The sequence below is a fragment of the Dermochelys coriacea genome, chromosome 8, assembly GCF_009764565.3.
Source record: "Dermochelys coriacea isolate rDerCor1 chromosome 8, rDerCor1.pri.v4, whole genome shotgun sequence".
Classification (NCBI taxonomy): domain Eukaryota; kingdom Metazoa; phylum Chordata; order Testudines; family Dermochelyidae; genus Dermochelys; species Dermochelys coriacea.
Genome location: NC_050075.1, coordinates 21,554,827 through 21,574,624, shown reverse-complemented (window position 1 = coordinate 21,574,624; position 19,798 = coordinate 21,554,827). Strand labels below are relative to the sequence as shown.

At 44.6% G+C, this 19,798-nt stretch overlaps 1 protein-coding gene across 1 annotated transcript; it reads right to left on the bottom strand.

Moving 5' to 3' along the window:
- Positions 1–327: 327 nt before the first annotated feature.
- On the bottom strand, positions 328–1,506 carry LOC119859932 (uncharacterized protein K02A2.6-like). Its single transcript, XM_038412808.1, has 2 exons — positions 1,320–1,506; positions 328–1,112 (listed from the first exon to the last, which is right to left on the bottom strand). The coding sequence occupies exons 1-2, from the start codon at positions 1,504–1,506 to the stop codon at positions 328–330; spliced, it is 972 nt and encodes a 323-aa protein (XP_038268736.1).
- Between the last annotated feature and the right edge of the window lie 18,292 nt (positions 1,507–19,798).

Genomic DNA, 19,798 nt, shown 5'->3' with positions numbered 1-19,798 from the left:
TCCAAAAATTGAAGTCAGAGGTCGATGGGCTGTGAGAAGTGTAAACTTCCATCTGAACAGGTACTGATGAAACTTCCAAATTCCAAAAATGATTCCCAATGCCTCACATTTGATTTGGTTAGTTTCTGCTTTGCTTAGAGCATGTAAAGCAAAAGCAATAGGTCTCTCGTCTCCCAAAGGCATAATGTGTGACACAACCACTCCCACTCCATAAGGGGAGGCATCGCAGGCCAACCATAGGGGTAAGGATGGATCAAAGTGCATCAGAACTTCAGAATTTAGCAGTGCACCCTTAGCTTTGTTAAATGCAACATCACAGCCACACTGCTAAAACCACTTCATGAACTCCTTGGGCAAAACAAGGCCTGGAAGTGGACTGAAGCCTATCTGCGAGATGAACTTTCCATAATAGTTCAATAGTCCTAGAAACAAGCGAAGCTGGCTAACATTTTGAGGAGGGGGAGCCTCCACAATAGCCTTAACTTTTGCAGGGACCTTACGAAGACCCGTAACATCAATGATGTGTCCCAAATATTCAACAGAGGGCTGGAAGACTTCACACTTGTCTTTGCGGACTTGTAGGCCATACTCTTCCAGTCTTTGTAGGGTAGCATCTAAATTCTTTAGGTGATCCTCCTCATTCCTTTCAGTGATCAGGATGTCGTCCAAATAGCACTGGACTCCTGGCAAGCCACACAAGATCTGATCCATAGCCCTCTGGAACAAGACAGGAGCAGACATTATTCCAAAGGGTAGGCGACAGTATCGATAAAGCCCTTTATGCGTCACAATAGTCAACAGCTCTTGGGACTTTTCATCGACGTGCATCTGTAAATACGCTTGACTCAGATCAGTCTTACTGAACTTTTGTCCCTCAGCCAGGCCCGCAAAGAGGTCATCAATGCAGGGAAGTGGGTATTGCTCTGCACACAACACCGGGTTGACAGTGACTTTAAAATCACTGCAAATCTGGAGAGAGCCATCTTTCTTCACTAATGGAATGATAGGAGTTGCCCATGGGCTATGGGTAGCTGGTATTAGGACTCCATTTGTGACCAGGTGCTTCAGGTCTGCTTCAACTTTTGGCCTGACGGCATATGGCACAATTCTGGCTTTCAGATATTTTGGTTGACTATCAGGTTTAATGTTCAATGTCACAGTGATACCCTTCATACTTCCCAGATCCTCTGCAAAAACAGCAGCATGTTTCCTTAGTATAGCGGTCAGACTGGTTTCTTCTTTAGTCATTCGGTGCACTTCTGCCCAGGTTAGCTGAATCTTCCTAAGCCAAGACCTACCCATTAAGGCTGGGTAATTACCTCTCACCACAAACAGTGGCAATTTAGCAGCCTGTCCATTGAGCTCCACCTTAACATCAGTAGTGCCCAACATGGGCACAGCTTCTCCCGTATATTTCTTCAGAACAGTTTTTGTTGCCTTAAGCGGAAGATGCTGTAGCTTTTCTTTATACACTGTGTCTGAGATCAGTGAGACGGCTGCACTCATGTCCAGCTCTATGCATACAGGTTTGCTGTCCAACAACGGGGTTACCCAGTATTCATGTGAGCCTACTGCCAAAGACAAAACGTGGAGTGGCACTTCTTCTTGCAATGAGGTGTCTCCTTGGTCATCCTGGGTCTGCCCTAGGGTATGCAGATTTCCCCTTTTGGTCGGCCAGACCACCGGCCTCTTTCTTTTGTTTACAGACACACTCAATGTATCCCTTTTTGCCACAGTGTCGACACACCAGGTCATTACACGAGCATTCTGATGCCTGGTGACCCGGATTACCACAGCAGTAACATTCCTGACTCCCCACAGTTTGTGGGTAAGTTCTTGTGACACCTTATGCACCCTAAGCGATGCACTTATGCATTGCGCTTCCTTTGTAGCCAGTTCTATGGAGACTGCAATATCAACAGCCTTCTGTAAGGTAAGCTGAGCCTCTGTCAATAGGCGCTTCCATATAGCTTCACTATGCAGGCCACACACTAACCTGTCACATAGGGCGTCATTTAATATCTCCTTAAATTCACAGTGTTCTGCAAGCTTTTTCAAAATTGCTACCAATTGTACAACTGTTTTGTCTTCTTTTTGGTCTGTTTTGTGGAACCTATATCTTTCAGCAATTACCAGTGATTTTGAAGAAAAATGGGATCCCAGGATTTCTACAATGTCACTGTAAGATTTGGTCTCAGGCTTAACAGGGTGTAGTAAGCTGCGTAGCAGGGAGTAGGTCTTAGGCCCTACAACACTTAAGAATATTGGCACCTTCTTCTCCTCTGTAATGTCATTTGCAATAACAAAAAGTTCAAAACGCTCAGTATATACGTGCCATTGCACTATAATCTCCTCAAAAGGTTCCAGCAGCCCCATAAGTGTAGCCATGGTTTTAGTTTCAGGTTGCACAGTCAATGCAAACAAGCCAGTTCTCACCCCCTTCCAACAGCAAGCAGGGTTTGTTTTTGGTGGGGTTTTTTTGTACCTTGACTTCTACTTCCTTCTGTGGCTGGGGCAGCACAGGGATCCCATCCTCGTCACCAAGTTGTTGTATCCTTGGGGGTAACAGTTTTAGGAAGAAATCCCTTGAGACACAGAGAGCTGTAAACCTTGAAAGCAGCCATTTATTGCCACACACTGAACTAATCAAAAACCAGCCAAAATCGGCTGGGCTATCCCCTAATAATCTAACTCAGTTGCCATAGCAACAACAAGATTCTATTACTAGGACAACCAAATACACAACAAGCAGAAGTTGAGTCTTCTCATTATTCCCCCTTAGCAAAAGACCACTCCCAGGTCCTGCAAACTATTCTGCTGTAGCTAATATTCATGGTTTAGGGTGCCTAGAAGTGACCTGCAGCCCCCCTCACCCACGATCTGCAGCCAATACTTCCTGATTCAGGCACTGAAATAATTAAGTGACTGAGTGGGGAGACCATATTGAGACCTTAGCCATGGCGTTCCTGGGTTGACAAAACTGCTGAAAATAAGCTCAGGCAGGATGAGCCTTGCAGCACTCCTGATTTCCACAAGGTGGCAGGGTTGAGCAAGCACAGTTTGCCTACTGACTCCAGTAGCGCTACCCCACAACCGAGCGCAGTCAACACATCTTTTATTAGACATTAGCGCAACTCACACATGGCCCATCTGGGCAGGTGATAACATTGTTAGTCAGGCAGGAAGACTGAGATAAAACAATGGGATTATTGGCAATCAATTAATTTCCAGGGTATATAGGAACTATCACAAGCTAAGGGGAGAGAGATTGTGGGAGCCCGCTATTTATAATGTTGGCAGCGCATCACTGCTTTGATCTCTGCTTTGGAGGAGTCCTCAGGGTGGCTTCCTGAGGTGTGGAGACTCAGGCCCAGCATAATTCAAATGCTGCCTCATGAGCAGAGCTTCCCACAACAGAGAAACCCCGGAGGCCAAAGACACAGATGCTATCGCCAGTTCCGCATAGGAAAGGCCCGACCTGATCTCTGCTAGTCTCAACCACAGCCATTCTGCATCTGCTCCTCCTGCACTCTGCCTATGCACCTGGATGCTGTATTCCTCTACATTCCCAGGCCCCCTGGTTCCACAGTGGTCCCTTCTGCTGAGTTCTCATTATACTGCCTTACTGAGGTGCTGATTCTACTTGACCCATTCATTTCCCACCTCCTCCCACTCCTTTCTCCCCAGCACTGACTCGCCCTCTCTTCCCATTCATTACCCCTGTAGCTTTACAGAAGCCCTCACCCTTGAAATTCTCCTCGCTGTTCAATTTTGCCCTTGGCTCTTTTGTCTCCCAAGCCCACGCATCAAAGACAGTAATTCTTCCGGCACCCCTTGCCCCTCCCCTTTTTAACAACTGTTGTCCCCATCATTTGTGGCGAGATTCTCACCTCTTTCGGCATTTCTCAGAGCGGGAACTCCCGGGGGGTACTGTACCTCCAAGAGGGAGGGGTTGTATAGCTCTATCTAGTTACCTACCTATCTGTGTCATAGGCCTGTCCCCATGGTATCTAGATTCATCAACCTGAAAACTCTTGTAGCTGTGCCCATGCTTCGAAGACCCTGTGGGGAGGCTGCTGTTGATCTCTGCCAGGGTTGAGCCATAGCACCACTTCTTTGAGAGACGCAGGGAGGTGGTCCTGAGCACAGCTGGCCAGGACTGCACAGCTGCTATGGACTGACAAGCAGAAGCTGGAGCATTGCCGCTCTACCCCAGTGCAGAGAACCAAGTGCTAGCCCTACCCAAAAGGTCTCCTGCTGTTAACTGATTTATCTCATTAGACTGACCTCCCACTTGGTAAAGCAACCCCCATCCTTTCATGTATTTATACCTGCTCCTGTATTTTTCACTTTGTGCATCTGATGAAGTGGGTTCTAGCGCACAAAAGCTTATGCCCAAATAAATTTGTTAGTCTCTAAGGTGCCACAAGGACTCCTCATTGTCAGAGCTTAGTGTAATCACTAAATGCAGCACCAAACCTCTTCAGCGTGTCAGATATATCATAACTCAGAGGCAAGTACTGAAGACAATTCTTCTTCTGGGCCCTAAAGGTGCCAGCCCTGGTGGGTCTCAGTAAGCACTCAGAAACAAGGCTCAAGCAAGAGGATCTTTTGCCTAGAGCTGGTAGGGAAGGGAAAGGTTGCAAATATCCCCAAGTGCAGGGGCTTAAGCAGTGACACGTAAAGGTAAATCCCAGTGGTTCCTGGCTTGGCTGCTGGGGGCTGTTCACGTAGGGTTAAGGTCAACCTAGCCTAGAGCCTGGGGTGCCTGCTCCAGTCCTGTCTCTATTAAAGGTCAGTTTGTAACATGCAGGTTTCCAGGCCAGGATGCGTCCATGGTGTGTCTCTCTATGGGGACTCTGTGTCGGTTTGCTGCTGCTGAAGCAGCTTCTGGTGGTGGGCTGCTTCTGCCACAGTTTTCAGAGTAGCAGCCGTGTTAGTCTGTATTCGCAAAAAGAAAAGGAGTACTTGTGGCACCTTAGAGACTAACAAATTTATTAGAGCATAAGTTTCGTGAGCTACAGCTCACTTCATCGGATGCATTTCCACCAAATGCATCCGATGAAGTGAGCTGTAGCTCACGAAAGCTTATGCTCTAATAAATTTGTTAGTCTCTAAGGTGCCACAAGTACTCCTTTTCTGCCACAGTGGTAGCCAGGATACAAGGCCCCCAGAGCTCCTGACTGAACACAATTGTCCTTGGCAAGCACACTAGCCCCTTCCCTGAACTGCTATCGAGGACACTTTTGCTGTAACAGGCTGCTGTCCTTTGAAAAGCTTGAGCTCCACCTCGGGCTAGCTCCGTGCCCCCGAGAGCACCTGGCAGGCCCCTTTCTGCTCAGCCTGGAGGGTAGCAGGTGTCAGCATGGAGAGGGTTGATGAAATGGTAGCTTCCTGCTTAGCCAGTGCTTCATGCTATGCACTGGCTCCACTCCCTCCTAGTCTAGGATGTATCCCATATCCACTGAGGTGGAACCTGGCAGGCTTTGTTTACCTCACTTGACCCCACTGCCATTCCTCTTGCAGTTGCTGCTGTGCACACACGGACATTGAGCCACTACCTGAAAGAGCTACGTGCTGGCAGCACAACAAGAGCCAGCAGTTGAGGGTGTCGCAGTCAGCACATTGTGAAGAGCTGTGTACTACCTGTGTGTGTGCGTGATCTAAATATACCCCTTACTCCAGACTCCCCGCAGTACCTTGTCTTGCTTCATGAGGACTTGGAATCTATTGTGGGAAGGGAGAGGGGAAATAGGGCTTCTCTCACCATTGAAAAGCAAAGCTTGTTTTCTTCTCCCCTTGGGTAAAGAGCCTCTAGCCAATTCATTTTGATCCAATGGATTTAGAGCCCAATCCATCCCGCACACAGGCCTAGATCCCATTCTTGTCTATCTGGGATAAAAATTAAAGGGGACATTTTCTGCCGCAAGCAATTAGGCCCACAGATTTGATCTGCTGTAAATTTGTTCTTATTCCCTGAGGAAATTTGTCTGAATACTCTAGTGAAAGGTTTAGCTGGGTAAGATGCTCACAGTCTGGCCCAGACTGGCACTACGCTCACTAGGTTTGGGAAAAGTTAGGGTTTGGTTCATGTGCAAAACTCAGACCAGCTTTATTACAAGGTCTTTTGGATTCCAACCCTGGGAAATTTATGGTTTGGAGTCAAACTTGGTAACTTAGAAGGAACTTGGATTTGAATTTGGTCCCACTGACCCAGTTCCTGTCTCCCAGACTGTTTAATGCCAAATAATAAACAACTCCCTCCCCCATTTACTTTGAACCCCAACTCTGCAAAATTCAGAGGATTTTAACTCAAGATCACATCTGCAAAAATGTTTACACAAAACCCTTATGAATTGAAGCCTCTGGACTTCGTCCAGGTCTGCTGAAAAGCAGAATTAAAATCCATCCCCTTGTGATGGAGAAATGAAAATGGCACCATTTATTGGCCTGCTGTGGATCTCTGCAGCCCACAGAGGAGAGGGAGCAGACATTATCTAACAAACCTTAAGCCTTGGGCTACATTTAAAGTGTATACCAGCAGAGTTATGTTGGTCAGGGGTGTGAAAATACCCCTAGTGACACAGCTCTGCCAACAAAAACCCCAGTGTAGACACAGCCATGTCAATGGAAGACAGTAGCTGTCGGCCTGGTATATGTAAGGGGAAATGGTGTTTCTACACTGGCAGAAAAACTCCTCTTGGCATGTGTTGCATCTACATGTAGGGGCTATGCCAATATAGCTACTCTATCATGGGCTCTGTAGCATAGACATTGCCACGGTCCCCATGCCATATAGACAATGATGACATCATTGGCAGAGCTGATGGGTGCGAGGAAGCAGCTAGGACAAAGCGATGCTGGTTGGTGCAACATCGTAACTGGATGAGGATGGGATTGAATGGGAAAATGACTAAATCTGTTGTGAAAGAAGTGGCATCAAAGAGGGTGTTACAAACTGAAGAGTCCATGAAATCAGCTCCCAGTTAAGCTCATCTGATCCAGACCATCTATAGCTTAAGGGATCTGAGTGAATAGCAGGCATGGTAATGAAAGGGCGTTGGTAGAGTACAGTGTAATGAGCCAGCTCCAAGCTGTTGTATTGCTTGAAATGACAGGGAGAGGAGGCAGGTAATTCAGGATGTGGTTTGCTCCAGGTGTGAATGTATAAATATTTAGGTTGTTGTATAGCATCAATTATGCAATTTTCTCATTTAATGTGTTAGCCTAGGAGTGAAAAATTGCATAAACACTAGATGAAAGATGAGAATCTCCTGCACATTAATAACTACAAAGTGTGAATCACAGCCCAAATCAAGGACAGAATGGCAAATAATCCAACAACTGAGTACTTTAAGGGGTAATTGCAAAAAAGAAATAGATGAACCCAGGTGACAATAGAGCTGACATTCTCGGACAGAAATGCCATTAAAGATGCTGGCTGTAAAGCACATGTGAAATGCCGCTGAGAAGCAGGCACTGATAGAATACACATTTGGGCTTAAACAGTACATAGGAGTCTGCTTTGCAAAGTGGCTGGACTTTGCAGATTGTGCCCTTACCTCTAGGACCCAAGAGAAATAAGTAACATGTAAGGCCTCCTGTGTTATAGATTTGTCGATTTTAAGGCCAAAACAGACAGTAAGAACATCTAGTTTGACTTCCTTTATAACGTAGGCCACTAAATTTCATCCAGTTACCCCTGTATTGAGTTCAATAACTTGTGTTTGGCTAAACCCTGTCAGTTAGGAGGTGAAGTGGACTGAAATTGGATCACGTGCCTCAGACGTACAATTTTTAAACTCCAACAATCCATGGTAATTTTGCTCTATATTGTGTGAAAAAATGCAAGACAGTCTGCAGTGGCAACCCACCTGGCATGTTCAATATGTCTTTATTCTTCTAACTCTTCTAACTTTATTCTTCTAACTTGACTGGAGAGGAAAGAGCTTGTCTGATACAGGAACGGGCATTACTATCCTGACTAAAGAAAATCTCATGAGACAAAAAAGCCTGACATTTTAAGATGATAAAATTATTTTACCTCAGGGTGACCTGATTTCAGATCCCTTAAACATGTGAAATGAGCTGGCTGGTCCCATCCTAATTGCCTATGAGCAACTGTCTACCTAATGCAATAATCGCAAGACCTGACATAATTTGCCAGGCTGGTCAATCTTTAATACACAAGAGATGACAGAGTGGCGTAGCATGGGGTGCTGCTGAGACGCATTGTCAGGACGGGGCAGCCTGGGGGAAGAAGTTTTCTTTCACAGCTGTTAGCCACCTTACACCTCAGGCCAGCAGGTGATTTTAGTTCTTCAAAACTCATTGCATTAAACTAAGCCAAAGCTTATTTCCTTAAACCAGTGGTTCCCAAACCTGTTCCACCGCTTGTGCAGGGAAAGCCCCCGCCAGGCCGGGCCGGTTTGTTTACCTGCCACGTCCGCAGGTTCGGCTGATCGCGGCTCCCAGTGGCCGCGGTTTGCTGCTCCAAACCAAAGGGAGCTGCTGGAAGTGGCGAGGGCCAAGGGACGTCCTAGCCGCTGCTTCCAGCAGCTCCCACTGGCCTGGAGCAGCGAACCGCAGCCAGTGGGATCCGCCATCAGCCGAACCTGCGGACGCGGCAGGTAAACAAACTGGCCCGACCCGGCAGGGGCTTTCCCTGCAAAAGTGGCGGAACAAGTTTGGGAACCACTGCCTTAAACCATCAAGTTAAGAAAAAGCAATTCACATCAATGTATTGATTCAGGAGAATTTTCTTGGGTGCTAGGACTGAAATAGACACACACAGAGCTAATGTTAAGTCACACAAAGGCCACGCATACTGAAAGCTGCTCCTGCACAGTATAGATAATGCAGAGAAAACCTCCCTAAAGTTTGTCTGGTTTTCTTCCAGCAGTTCCTAATCATGACTCTTTCTCTCTCTGTATCTGCGGACATACTGAATGTACCACATAGGACATCTCCATGTTGAATATAAAACACTTCATAAAACCATTTCATAGTGTGAGATCCATTTAATTCATACAAGTGGTGCAGTAATTTTATGCCTTTTTTTTCGGATGTTTTAAAACCCAGAGTCACTTCAGAGTGTGTTTCCAGCCCAGGATAGCTCAGTGATTGGTGCTGAGCTCATTCCACCGCATGAGGTGGGAGCCCTCTGAGATCTGTAAAACTGCATGAAAAATGGACTCCTGGCGAGACAAAGAAGTGCTTGAGAAAGGTCCCCACTGACCATGAGCACAGTTGAAACAAGGCTTAAAATGTGGATGTGGATTCACACCTTGATTTCATACCCCATCAAGGGCTTGGCTACACTTGCGAGTTACAATGCAATAAAGGAGTCCCGGGCGCACTAGCTCACTCCCCGTCCACACTGGCAAGGCAAGTAGAGCGCTCTGACTCTGCGGCTACAGCGCTGCTGGTACTCCACCTCGGCAAGTGGAATAACATTTGCTGAGCTCCCGCTGGAGCGCCACGGCGCCAGTGTGGACGAGGTGTTGCATTACTGAGCTCTGATCAGCCCCCGGAAACATCCCATAATCTCCTTAAGTCAAGTGGCCACTCTTGTCATTGTTTTTGAATCACTGTAGAAATGCGGATATGCCCTTTGAAAGCTCCATTTCTGACATCCGGCATGTTTATCTGCTCTGAGACAAATCAACCATTAGTGTGGAATACTGTGTGAGAGAGAGAGAGGCGGGGGCGGAAAGGAGTCTGCTGCTGTCTGAACTTACCATGCTCTTAGCCCCTCAAAAACCCACTCTCTCTCCCCCCACATACACACAACACACTCCCTGTCACACTCCACCCCACCTCACACACACACACCCCATTTGAAAAGCATGTTGCAGTCACTTGCAATCTGGGACAGCTGCCCATAATGCACCACGCCCAGTGATGCTGCAAGTGCCTCAAATGTGGCCACACCAGTGTGCTTGAAGCTGTCAGTGTGGACAGACTGCAGCGCTTTCCCTACTGCGTTCTACAAAGGCTGGTTTAACTCAAAGAGCTCTACATCTGCAAGTGTATCCATGCCCCAAGTTTAAGGATCCTCTTTTTGAGCTGAGTGCATTATAGAGATAAGGACCATTTGTAAAATCCAGATCTGCACCCAGATTTAAAATCTGGGGGTGTTTCCAACCAGGGCTTTGGTTCAGTCCCATTTTTCACCAAGCGGGTCAAAGAGTTGTCCAGCAGTGATAGATATACTAACAAGAGGAAACTTGCTCTGCATTGGTGTATTTTGTTTCCTTCTATTGATTTGGAAATGCCATGTAGTTCTTTGTTTCAGATTTTCAGTGGGCCTTCAACTTGTACATATAGCACCTAGCACAATGGGGCACCCTTCTCATTTGGGGTCTCTAGATGCACTGCAGTGCAAATAATAAATAATAATAATTCTGAGCCAGTCATCTGTTGCCTGCAAACCAGATTTGTGCATTCAGATAGGATAGTCAGACATCTCATTGCTGAAAGTGAATGCACAAAAGATTGCAAACGTGAAGATTTACAGTTTGTTTTAGAAAGTGTAGCCCTGTGCTTAGCAATTTTGCCCTCATAAGCAGCCTTATAATAACAAACCAATGTGTACAGCCCAGAACTCATAAGCAATATTCTAATCACAAGCCAGACCTAAAAGATGTCGCTGAGCAGGATAAACCAAAGGAAATGAAGAGAGAGGAAATGAAGTTCAAGTCCTAACAATGAGTGAGGACCTGCCAACATGAGCTTTCTGGGTGTCATAGATAAGGAAATTTCCATTTATAGCCACAGGTGCAAAAAGACACAGGAAGAGTTCATGTTATCATAAATTTTAAAGCCAATTATAAAATATTGCCAATTCCTGGCTCCCGGTGGCTGCCGTTTGTGCGATGCACTGTGTTTGTTTTTAATGAAATGACACAGCCAAAGATAGTTACATAATCCGACATTCAGACACTACATGGAAATGGAGATTAAGGACAATGGCCCTTTCTTCATATCTACATTGGGTAATATTGGCCATACAGAGCCTGCGAATCAACTCAGGTAATTATGGGCTGGATGGTTTACTCCGGAGGTGTTTTAACTCTACATCATGTATTTGATCTAGTTTCTAACCTTTAAGAAGTCTTGCTCATAGCCTAGTGTTTGTCTAGGCAGTTATGCATGGTCGTTCTCCCTTCTGATAGTGCTGTTGGTTTCCCGACCTTGCTGCATCACTGGTGCAAGAGAGGTGTTAGAAAAAAAATGTTGTGTTGGTATTGTTTAAATGAGTTTAATTAGTTGTTTTAACAATATATATAAGATAAAGGTTATGTAAATCACTGGCGCTAATGAAATCCAATATGGAGTATATCATCTGTGACCCTTGGACTCCATCTTTGTAAGCGAATTTGTTTACAACTTAGACACTGGAGTCCCCTGGCTCAAATAGGACAGAACCAGTTTTTCCAGCCAAAACCAACCCCCAACACTCTATTCCATCAGAACTTTTCCCACCTTAAAGATTATATAAGATCTTGCTCAGTGCCTGCGCGGGGCTGTCCATTCCAGCAGTAGCACATGCATGGTCGGGTCTTCCCAACGTTCCAGAGCTAGCAAGAAGAACATCATCTATCCCGAAGCAGACAGAGGAAGGAAAGGCCTATCATCATCATCATTCCTGAAATCATCTTACCTGTGAGGGAATCCTGTAGCTTTCCTGGTGTCCATCATCCCAGAGGGTCTCCCCACCTGCGACAAAGTCCACCAGTTGTCAGCCTCCTCGAAGGCTCCCAATCAGCTAGAGAGTTGAAGGTCCTGGGCCTTGCATCTGTCCATAGCACCCACTGTGCCTGAATATAATAGAAGAGGTTTCTGTATCGGGGTTTCATTTATTATTTTTCTGAACACCAAGGGAGGTTTTGTGAGTCTGAGCTTCAAGCTCCTAAAGCCAGTCACTGTTTCATTGTATTGGTTAGGTTTTGTGTTTCTTCTTCTCCCCTGCCCCCCATTTCTCCCAATTTTCTGTACCTTTACCCTGAATACACTTACCTTTGTTTGCACCATATCACCTTGTCTTCTCTTTATTTTATTTACGTTACACAAGGAGGGAGAGACACCCTTATTATCAAGCTAAATCGACTGGTGACAGATACAGGAGGGAGTCGAGTCTGCACTTTCTGAGAAAAGGGGCTTTCCTTTTATCTCCCCTTTACCATTTCTAAAGTTTTCCTTTCTGAAGCGTTGCCTTATTCCCCTTGAAGTAACAGAGGAATGAGGACAGAAGTTTAGGAGAATGGCATGAAGCTTTTGACAGTTCCCACCTGTCCCTGGGAAAGAAGAGACAAGAAAACTCAGATCCTAGTTTTAGACCATAGTCATGGGTTTGTGTCATTGCATAACGGCCTCAGATACCACACTGTGCTGTAAACGCATTAACAGCCAGATGGATAGATACTGTAGTGACAGGAATCTGCTCAAAAGAAACACTCCACTTCTTCATCACGCTGGTGCTAAGCTGTAATTTAAACCAAAAATAAATATAGCCCCAATCCTTCAAATCACCCACACACTCAACTTTGACATGTATGTCAGGGTTTGCAGGATGAGCTCTATATTTGTAATTATATTTACATGATAATCACTATTACTATTTTATAAATAAAATAGATATTCTGAACAGGAACTGGTTGGTTTAAGCAACTGGTAGTGAGTCTCCCACTTCAAGGTCCCTGGCTTGAATCTCACTAGATTCATTAGTAAATGGAACATAATGGACAAATATATATATCAAGACATGTATCATCATCCCACTGTGTGCTAACTAGGGTTAACTGGTTGCCATACTCAGCTTTCAGCTGGCCACCAGGTACAGGCCAGTGGTTGTTCTGAGTCATATGCTCTGCCCTGGATTCTGGGAATGGGATCTTGAATTTCTGTGTGATAATCAGAGTGGCAGACTTCAGTCCCTTTCAGGACAACAGGCTAATCAGCAAAGTACCACACAAAGCTTTGCTCCTCCACGAAATGCTCCGATTTGCTGATCACGCTATAAAAGTCAGGTCAGCTTCACACCCGTTCTCATTTGAATGGAACAAAGAGCTCCCAGGAGGAAGCATTCAGACCAAAATTGGAGTGTGCCAGCCCTGAACCCTGCCTGGCACTGGAACAAGGAGCCCTGCTACTTCCTGTGATGGATGGGGCAGGGAGGAGGTTCATACTGAATGAAAGTGTTTCCCACCTACTATCTCTAGTGACTAAACTGCACCCCTGCTACAGTGAATGATTTGTTAGCTGTCTCTTTATAGAAGATTGATAGAAAGTAACCATCTGGCTAACCATTTCTCTGCTTCTTTGACTGCTCAGTAAAACTTCTTTAGAACATCACAATTCCCACCATAGCCCTGGCAATCAATATTGGGCTGTGTATGGTCCCACTTGCCCTGGACATTCACACCCCAGCCTAAGTCACTAGACAGGGCACTAACCAGAAGAGGGATTCATCCTGCTATGGACTTTATGTAATTATTTGATTTATTGTTAATGGAGGGCAGGGAGAAGGAAGGGAGACTCTGGTATGGGTTGTTCTGCTGTGACGGTTTTGACATGCAGCATAGAGTCACAGTATGACAAGACTCTGTGACTTAAGCATCTCTCTGAAAAATAGCTGGACTGTTAACTTTCCCTGTAATGAAAGAACCTTGGTAAGCTAGATCTAGGGATCAGCTGTGAAAAGCTCATGAACTAAGTGACCCTTTCATTTCCCTTCCTGGTGTTGTAACAAATGAATAATGGCAAAGCATATCGTACTGCACTGTGTTGTGTCTGCCCTGCAAGCTCTGCACCTCCAGCACATTGCTTACATTGACTACAGCATCTGACAAGCAGCTCACAACCTGTAAAGATGAAACAGAGCCTAGATACATTCCACATTTGCAGGGTGGTTAGAGTCCTGGGCCACAGCTTCAACCTTCCATAATCTGTGACTGTAACATTTCTGACCCTCCCCACTCAAGAACACAGCCTGGTCAATGAAAAACTTGGGGATGGAAGACAGTTAGATATTGTACCACATCTGTACCCTAAATCCTGCTAATCTGAGAGCAATTCTGTATGACCCTCTACAGAATTATATAGAAGGGTTTTAATTTTCCCCCATGGCCTTTGACATAAAAAAATCCATCCCAGCTGTTCCACACTTCCCAGCTCCCCTGCAATAACAAACCCATGTCCATATCCCTACACCCACATGCTAGGGTTGTGTTTTATTACCTACCCCATACACAGAAGTTCATGGTGAAAGTATTTGACAAACATTAATCTCTCCTAAAAGCCCCACTGTGGGGCCATCTGAGGCACACAGAAGTCATGTGACTTGCCCAAAGTCAAAAGAATGACCATAAGAACCCAAACTGGGACTTGGGCTTCCCTAGCTGCCAGGCCTAGGTTCATCTGCTGAATTCCACAACTCTATTATAAAAAAAAAGTGAATAAAATGACTGACTGCATAATGCTTCACATACCTTGACACTGTCCTTTTAATGGCTATTCTGAGTGCTGTGTGCATGGACTGTAATTCTACCCACTGGCACAGGAAAGGATCTCTCTGTTACAGACAATATAATACATAGAATCATAGAATCATAGAATATCAGGGTTGGAAGGGACCCCAGAAGGTCATCTAGTCCAACCCCCTGCTCAAAGCAGGACCAAGTCCCAGTTAAATCATCCTAGCCAGGGCTTTGTCAAGCCTGACCTTAAAAACCTCTAAGGAAGGAGATTCTACCACCTCCCTAGGTAACGCATTCCAGTGTTTCACCACCCTCTTAGTGAAAAAGTTTTTCCTAATATCCAATCTAAACCTCCCCCATTGCAACATCTCAAGTGGCCTGGCCCAGAGAGCAAGCTTGGATGCTGCTTTTGCATTTTCCTTTTAAAGGATGCCTGGCTTCCTAATGTCTCCCTAATTGCACATGCCCTGTGCTTCCCATTGTTCAGCTGTTGAGTGCTGCAGTCGTTCCCCAGGTTATAATGACCATGGGCTTTATAGCACAGTGCAGCGGATAGGAAAACTGAAAGCAGAAAATTAACCCCTGGGCTTGGTTGCACATACAGTGTAAACTCAGCCATTCTGCAACAGTATGGGAAAAGATTTGCTGCATCACAGCTAACTGATCCATCATCCAGTCCCATTGTCTGCAGATAAACACTTTGCTACCAAGCCAGCAAGACATTTCATGGGTTAGCAGGTGGAGAGGAAAGTTCACGAGGACGCACAACTAGCATCATATTTACAAGAGCATTGCAGGTCACATACATATTTTTACTCTGAGCCATACTTTGATTATTGTTATGAAGTGCTCTGAGATGCCTGCCTGCAATATAAGTTAGGAAGATTGATTGATTGTTATCTTTAAAGGTCAGACAGCATCTTGTGATGCCTGCATGATCACCTGCTTTGTAAATGAGATTGTAGCCAGATTTTTTAGAACCGTGTATATAAAAATACACATGCATTTTTTTGCATGCTCAGTTACTGTGATTGCAAACTCCAGGTGAGATGTCTGTTTCATGCATATATACATATTAGGGCTGTCAATTAATCGCAGTTAACTCACGTGATTAACTAAAAAAATTAATCGTGATTAATCGCACTTATAACAATAGAATACCAATTGAAATGTATTAAATATTTTTGGATATTTTTCTACATTTTCAATATTGATTTCAATTACAACCAGAATACAAAGTGCACAGTGCTCACTTTATGTTATTATTTTTATTACAAATATATGCACTGTAAAAATGATAAACAAAAGAAATAGTATTTTTCTATTCACCTCAGACAAGTATTGAAGTGTAATCTCTTTATCATGAAAGTGTAACTTAAAAATATGGATTTTTTTGTTTACATAACTGCACTCAAAACCAAAATAGTGTAAAACTTTAGAGCCTACAAGTCCACTCACTCCTACTTCTTATTCTGCCAATCACTAAGACAAACAAGTTTGTTTACATTGACAGAAGATATTGCTGCCCGCTTCTTATTTACAATGTCACCTGAAAATGAGAACAGGCATTCACATCCCTCAGCCCACGCAGCTTCCTGCAGCCCCCATTCGGGTGGAAAAGCAAACCGCAGCCAGTGGGAGCTGTTATTGGCCGAAACTGCGGACGCTGCAGGTAAACAAACCATCCTGGCCTGCCAGTGGATTTCACTGACGGGCCGCGTGCCAAAGGTTGCCATTTCCTGTGCTAAACATTCATATGCCCCTTCATACTTTGGCCATCATTCCAGAGGACATGCTTCCCATGCTGATGATCGTCGTTAAAAAAATAATGCGTCAATGTGACTGTACTCCTTGGACCGAGAATTGTTTGTCTCCTGCTCTGTTTTACCTGCATTCTGCATATATTTCATGTTATAGCACTCTCAGATGATGATGACCCAGCACATGTTCATTTTAAGAACTTTCACAGCAGATTTGACAAAATGCAAAGAAGGTACTGATGTGAGATTTCTAAAAATACCTACAGCACTCAACCCAAGGTTTAAGAATCTGAAGTGCCGTCCAAAATCTGAGAGGGACTGGAGTGGAGCATGCTTTTAGAAGTCTTAAAAGAGCAATGCTCTGATGCAGAAACTACAGAACCCAAAGCACCAAAAAAGAAAATCAACCTTCTGGTGGTGGCATCTGACTCAGATGATGAAAATGAACATGCATCAGTCCACATTGCTTTTGGATCGTTATCAAGCAGATCCCATCATCAGCATGGAAGCATGTCCTCTGGAATGGTGGTTGAAGCATGAAGGGACATATGAATCATTAGCACATCTGACACATAAATATCTTGCAACACCAGCTACAATAGTGCCATGCGAACGCCTGTTCTCACTTTCAGGTGACAAGAAGCTGGCAGCATTATCTCCTGCAAATTGTAACCAACCTTGTTTGTCTGGGTGATTGGCTGACCAAGAAGTAGGGCTGAATGGACTTGCAGGCTCTAAAGTTTAACATTGTTTTATTTTTGAATGCAGTTTTTTTGTACATTATTCTACATTTGTAAGTTCAAATTTCATAATAAAGAGATTGCATTACAGTACTTGTATGAGGTGAACTGAAAAATACAGTTTTTTTGTTTTTTACAGTGCAAATATTTGTAATAAAAAATAAATATAAAGTGAGCATTGTACACTTTGTATTCTGCATTGTAATTGAAATTGATATATTTGAAAATGTAGTAAACATCCAAAAATATTTAAAATAAATGGTATTATATTGTTGTTTAACAGCACGATTAATCGTGATTAATTTTTTTAATTGCATGATTAATTTTTTTAATCATTTGATAGCCCTTATATATATGTGCCTTGTATAAATGCACAGATATCTAAGTAGCTTTTTGCCTTGCCTATGCAATTACCACACTTGTGCACACAATCTGGCCCTGTATGATTGAATAGCCTTGAATTTGGATGTGTCATACTAGATAGTATTGTACTATATACAACTACACTGTGCTCTATTGTTCTGTACAGTAGTTATTTGTATTGTATTGCATTGCATGGTAGGGCACTCTGAGGAATGAATAAACTCCATACACATACAACACTGCTGCCTAGCTAAAGTAAAAGCATTTGCCAGCTCCTACAGAGAAACAGTGTACATAGACAGATAAAAATAAATATACTTATTTTAGATATACAGTGTTGTAGAACTGACCACTTTTAATTAAATATTGAATTAAATGGCAAAGCAAAAATTTCAGATATGGTTTAGATACAATTCAGTGTACATGCTCCTGTGTGTGTTCTGTCTTACAAATTAACTGGCTTTGTAGTATGTCTAGTAGGTCCAGTAAATACTGGACAGAGTTCTAGATGATTGTATCTAGGCAGTGGCGGGAGATGGGCTGGATAGACCTTTTGTATCTCTTATATCTATGATTCAGCCACATTCAGGACTCCAGCCACTTTTCAAGCATTAAAAGTAATTGCAACTTTTTTTAGGGGTTCTCAATCCAAACACACCCCTCAGCCTCAGTACTGGGGAAAAGTAATCAAAAGGGCCTCTCCCTACTGAAATTGTTCCTGCTGAGTAATGGCAAAACTCCAGTTGAATTCATTCCCTCCTTCCATAGCCTGTGGGAATACGCTTTCACCCAGGGGAATGATTCCAGGACTCCAAAGTTATAAAACTGACAAAAGTTTCCTCAGCTGAGATCTGTTAGACCATCTCCCTGGGGCTATGCACTCACTCCACTAATGAGTGGAATGGATTCAGTCCGGAAAGGCCAAGCCCACCAGGGTTGCAATTGGTTCAAATGAGTTTGCACTGGCATGACTAAGAGAATTTGATGTGAACTAATGAGGAGGGCCTGCCTCTTTGAGGAGACACAAATCTACGGTGGGGTGGACTCAGGTGTTCTGCTATTGCTGACAGGTAGGTTGAGGAAGAGGAGGCATTCTACAGTTCTTTGGCACCATTTTGCATAAGAGGAAGAGTTTCCCACTGGAATGTTTCTCTCCAGAGTGTGGAGAGATCTTAACCAATACAGACCTGTGCAACATTTGTCTTCACTTTAGTCTGAAATGACGCTAAATGTTGTTGTCACAGGAAATAGAGGTCTCCCATCACTCTGCATCTGCTCTATTACACTGAGTGATTCCCAGCCATTAGCACCACCCAAACAGAGCTATGCATCTACCGTCTTGCTACTGTTATGTGTGTCTGAGTGAAGCAATGGGCTTTCCCCTCTCTCTCATGCCAAACATCTCCTTGTTAAGGTGCCATTGCAGTCGCCCAAAATATCCCCTCCTTGTTCAGCTTAACTGCTCCCTGGGTCTCTCTGAGTCACATCTGCATACCCAGCTTTCAAAATCAAGCCACAAGAGAGCAAGCTGGGGCTCATCAACCAGTGTTGCCAGACCAAGTCCTGACCACGAAATCTTTATTACTGGGGAGGCAGGAATAGCCCAGCTACATTGATCCCAGATCCCAGGCTGAATCTGTGGCAACAGTAAATAGAAAGTCAGTTTTTCACTTGTAAATAGAGAAAAAAATCATCCAGCATCCCTGAAAGAATAAGTATGAAAGCCCCACGGTGACAATTTGTACAGTCACTCTTCCACTGTCACTGCTCTATGATGCTAGAAGCTTAGTGGCCCTGCCATGGGCTCTATCCACCCCATGCTGGTTCGGCAGCCAAAGGGCTAACAAGGCAACTGCTTGCTCAGCCCTAGAACTGATTGGCAGCCCCACAGCGACTGTGAAGATAAAAGGTTGTAAGGCAGGAAGGTAGGGTGGGGTGACTGCCAGGGAGAGGATCTCCCCTTCTGGCTGGTGAGAAGCTTCCAGACAAACCAACTCTCCAGCGAGTGAGAAGCAGGACAAGAGGCATGGGAAGCCTACAGAGCAGGAGCAGTAGGGAGTAGCTAGGGGGCCCCAAAGGGACTGAGAAGGACTGGCTCTGGCTGTTCCAAACAAGGACCATGAGCTGAAACCCAGTGGAGTGGGCAGGCCTGGGTTCCTCTACATACTCCAGCTAGGGGCTTTTTGAGAAGGAGGTCTTAAACCCAGGAGATCTAAGGTTGACTAGCCACTGCTAGAACCATGGAACTTTGTCCCCATCCGCTGAAGGGGACAGAGACTGTTGAGGACCTGGCCAGGAGGGCTCAGGTCACAACAAGGATTTGATAAATGCAGAATTGCATGTGGTGACATAAAAGGATGGCGCCAGGTTGTTGTAGCTCCATATCTCACCATGAAGGGAGGCTGAAGGACACAGGCCTCTAGATTACAGGACCCTTTCAAAGCATAAGAATTTA

Bases quoted from the DNA above. Each gene is read 5' to 3' on its own strand.
- LOC119859932 (XM_038412808.1), bottom strand. From the start codon at position 1,506: ATGAGTGCAGCCGTCTCACTGATCTCAGACACAGTGTATAAAGAAAAG. The intron at 1,113-1,319 runs GTAATTACCCAG...AATATCTGAAAG, and splicing joins GCCACTGTTTGTGGTGAGAG to CCAGAATTGTGCCATATGCC.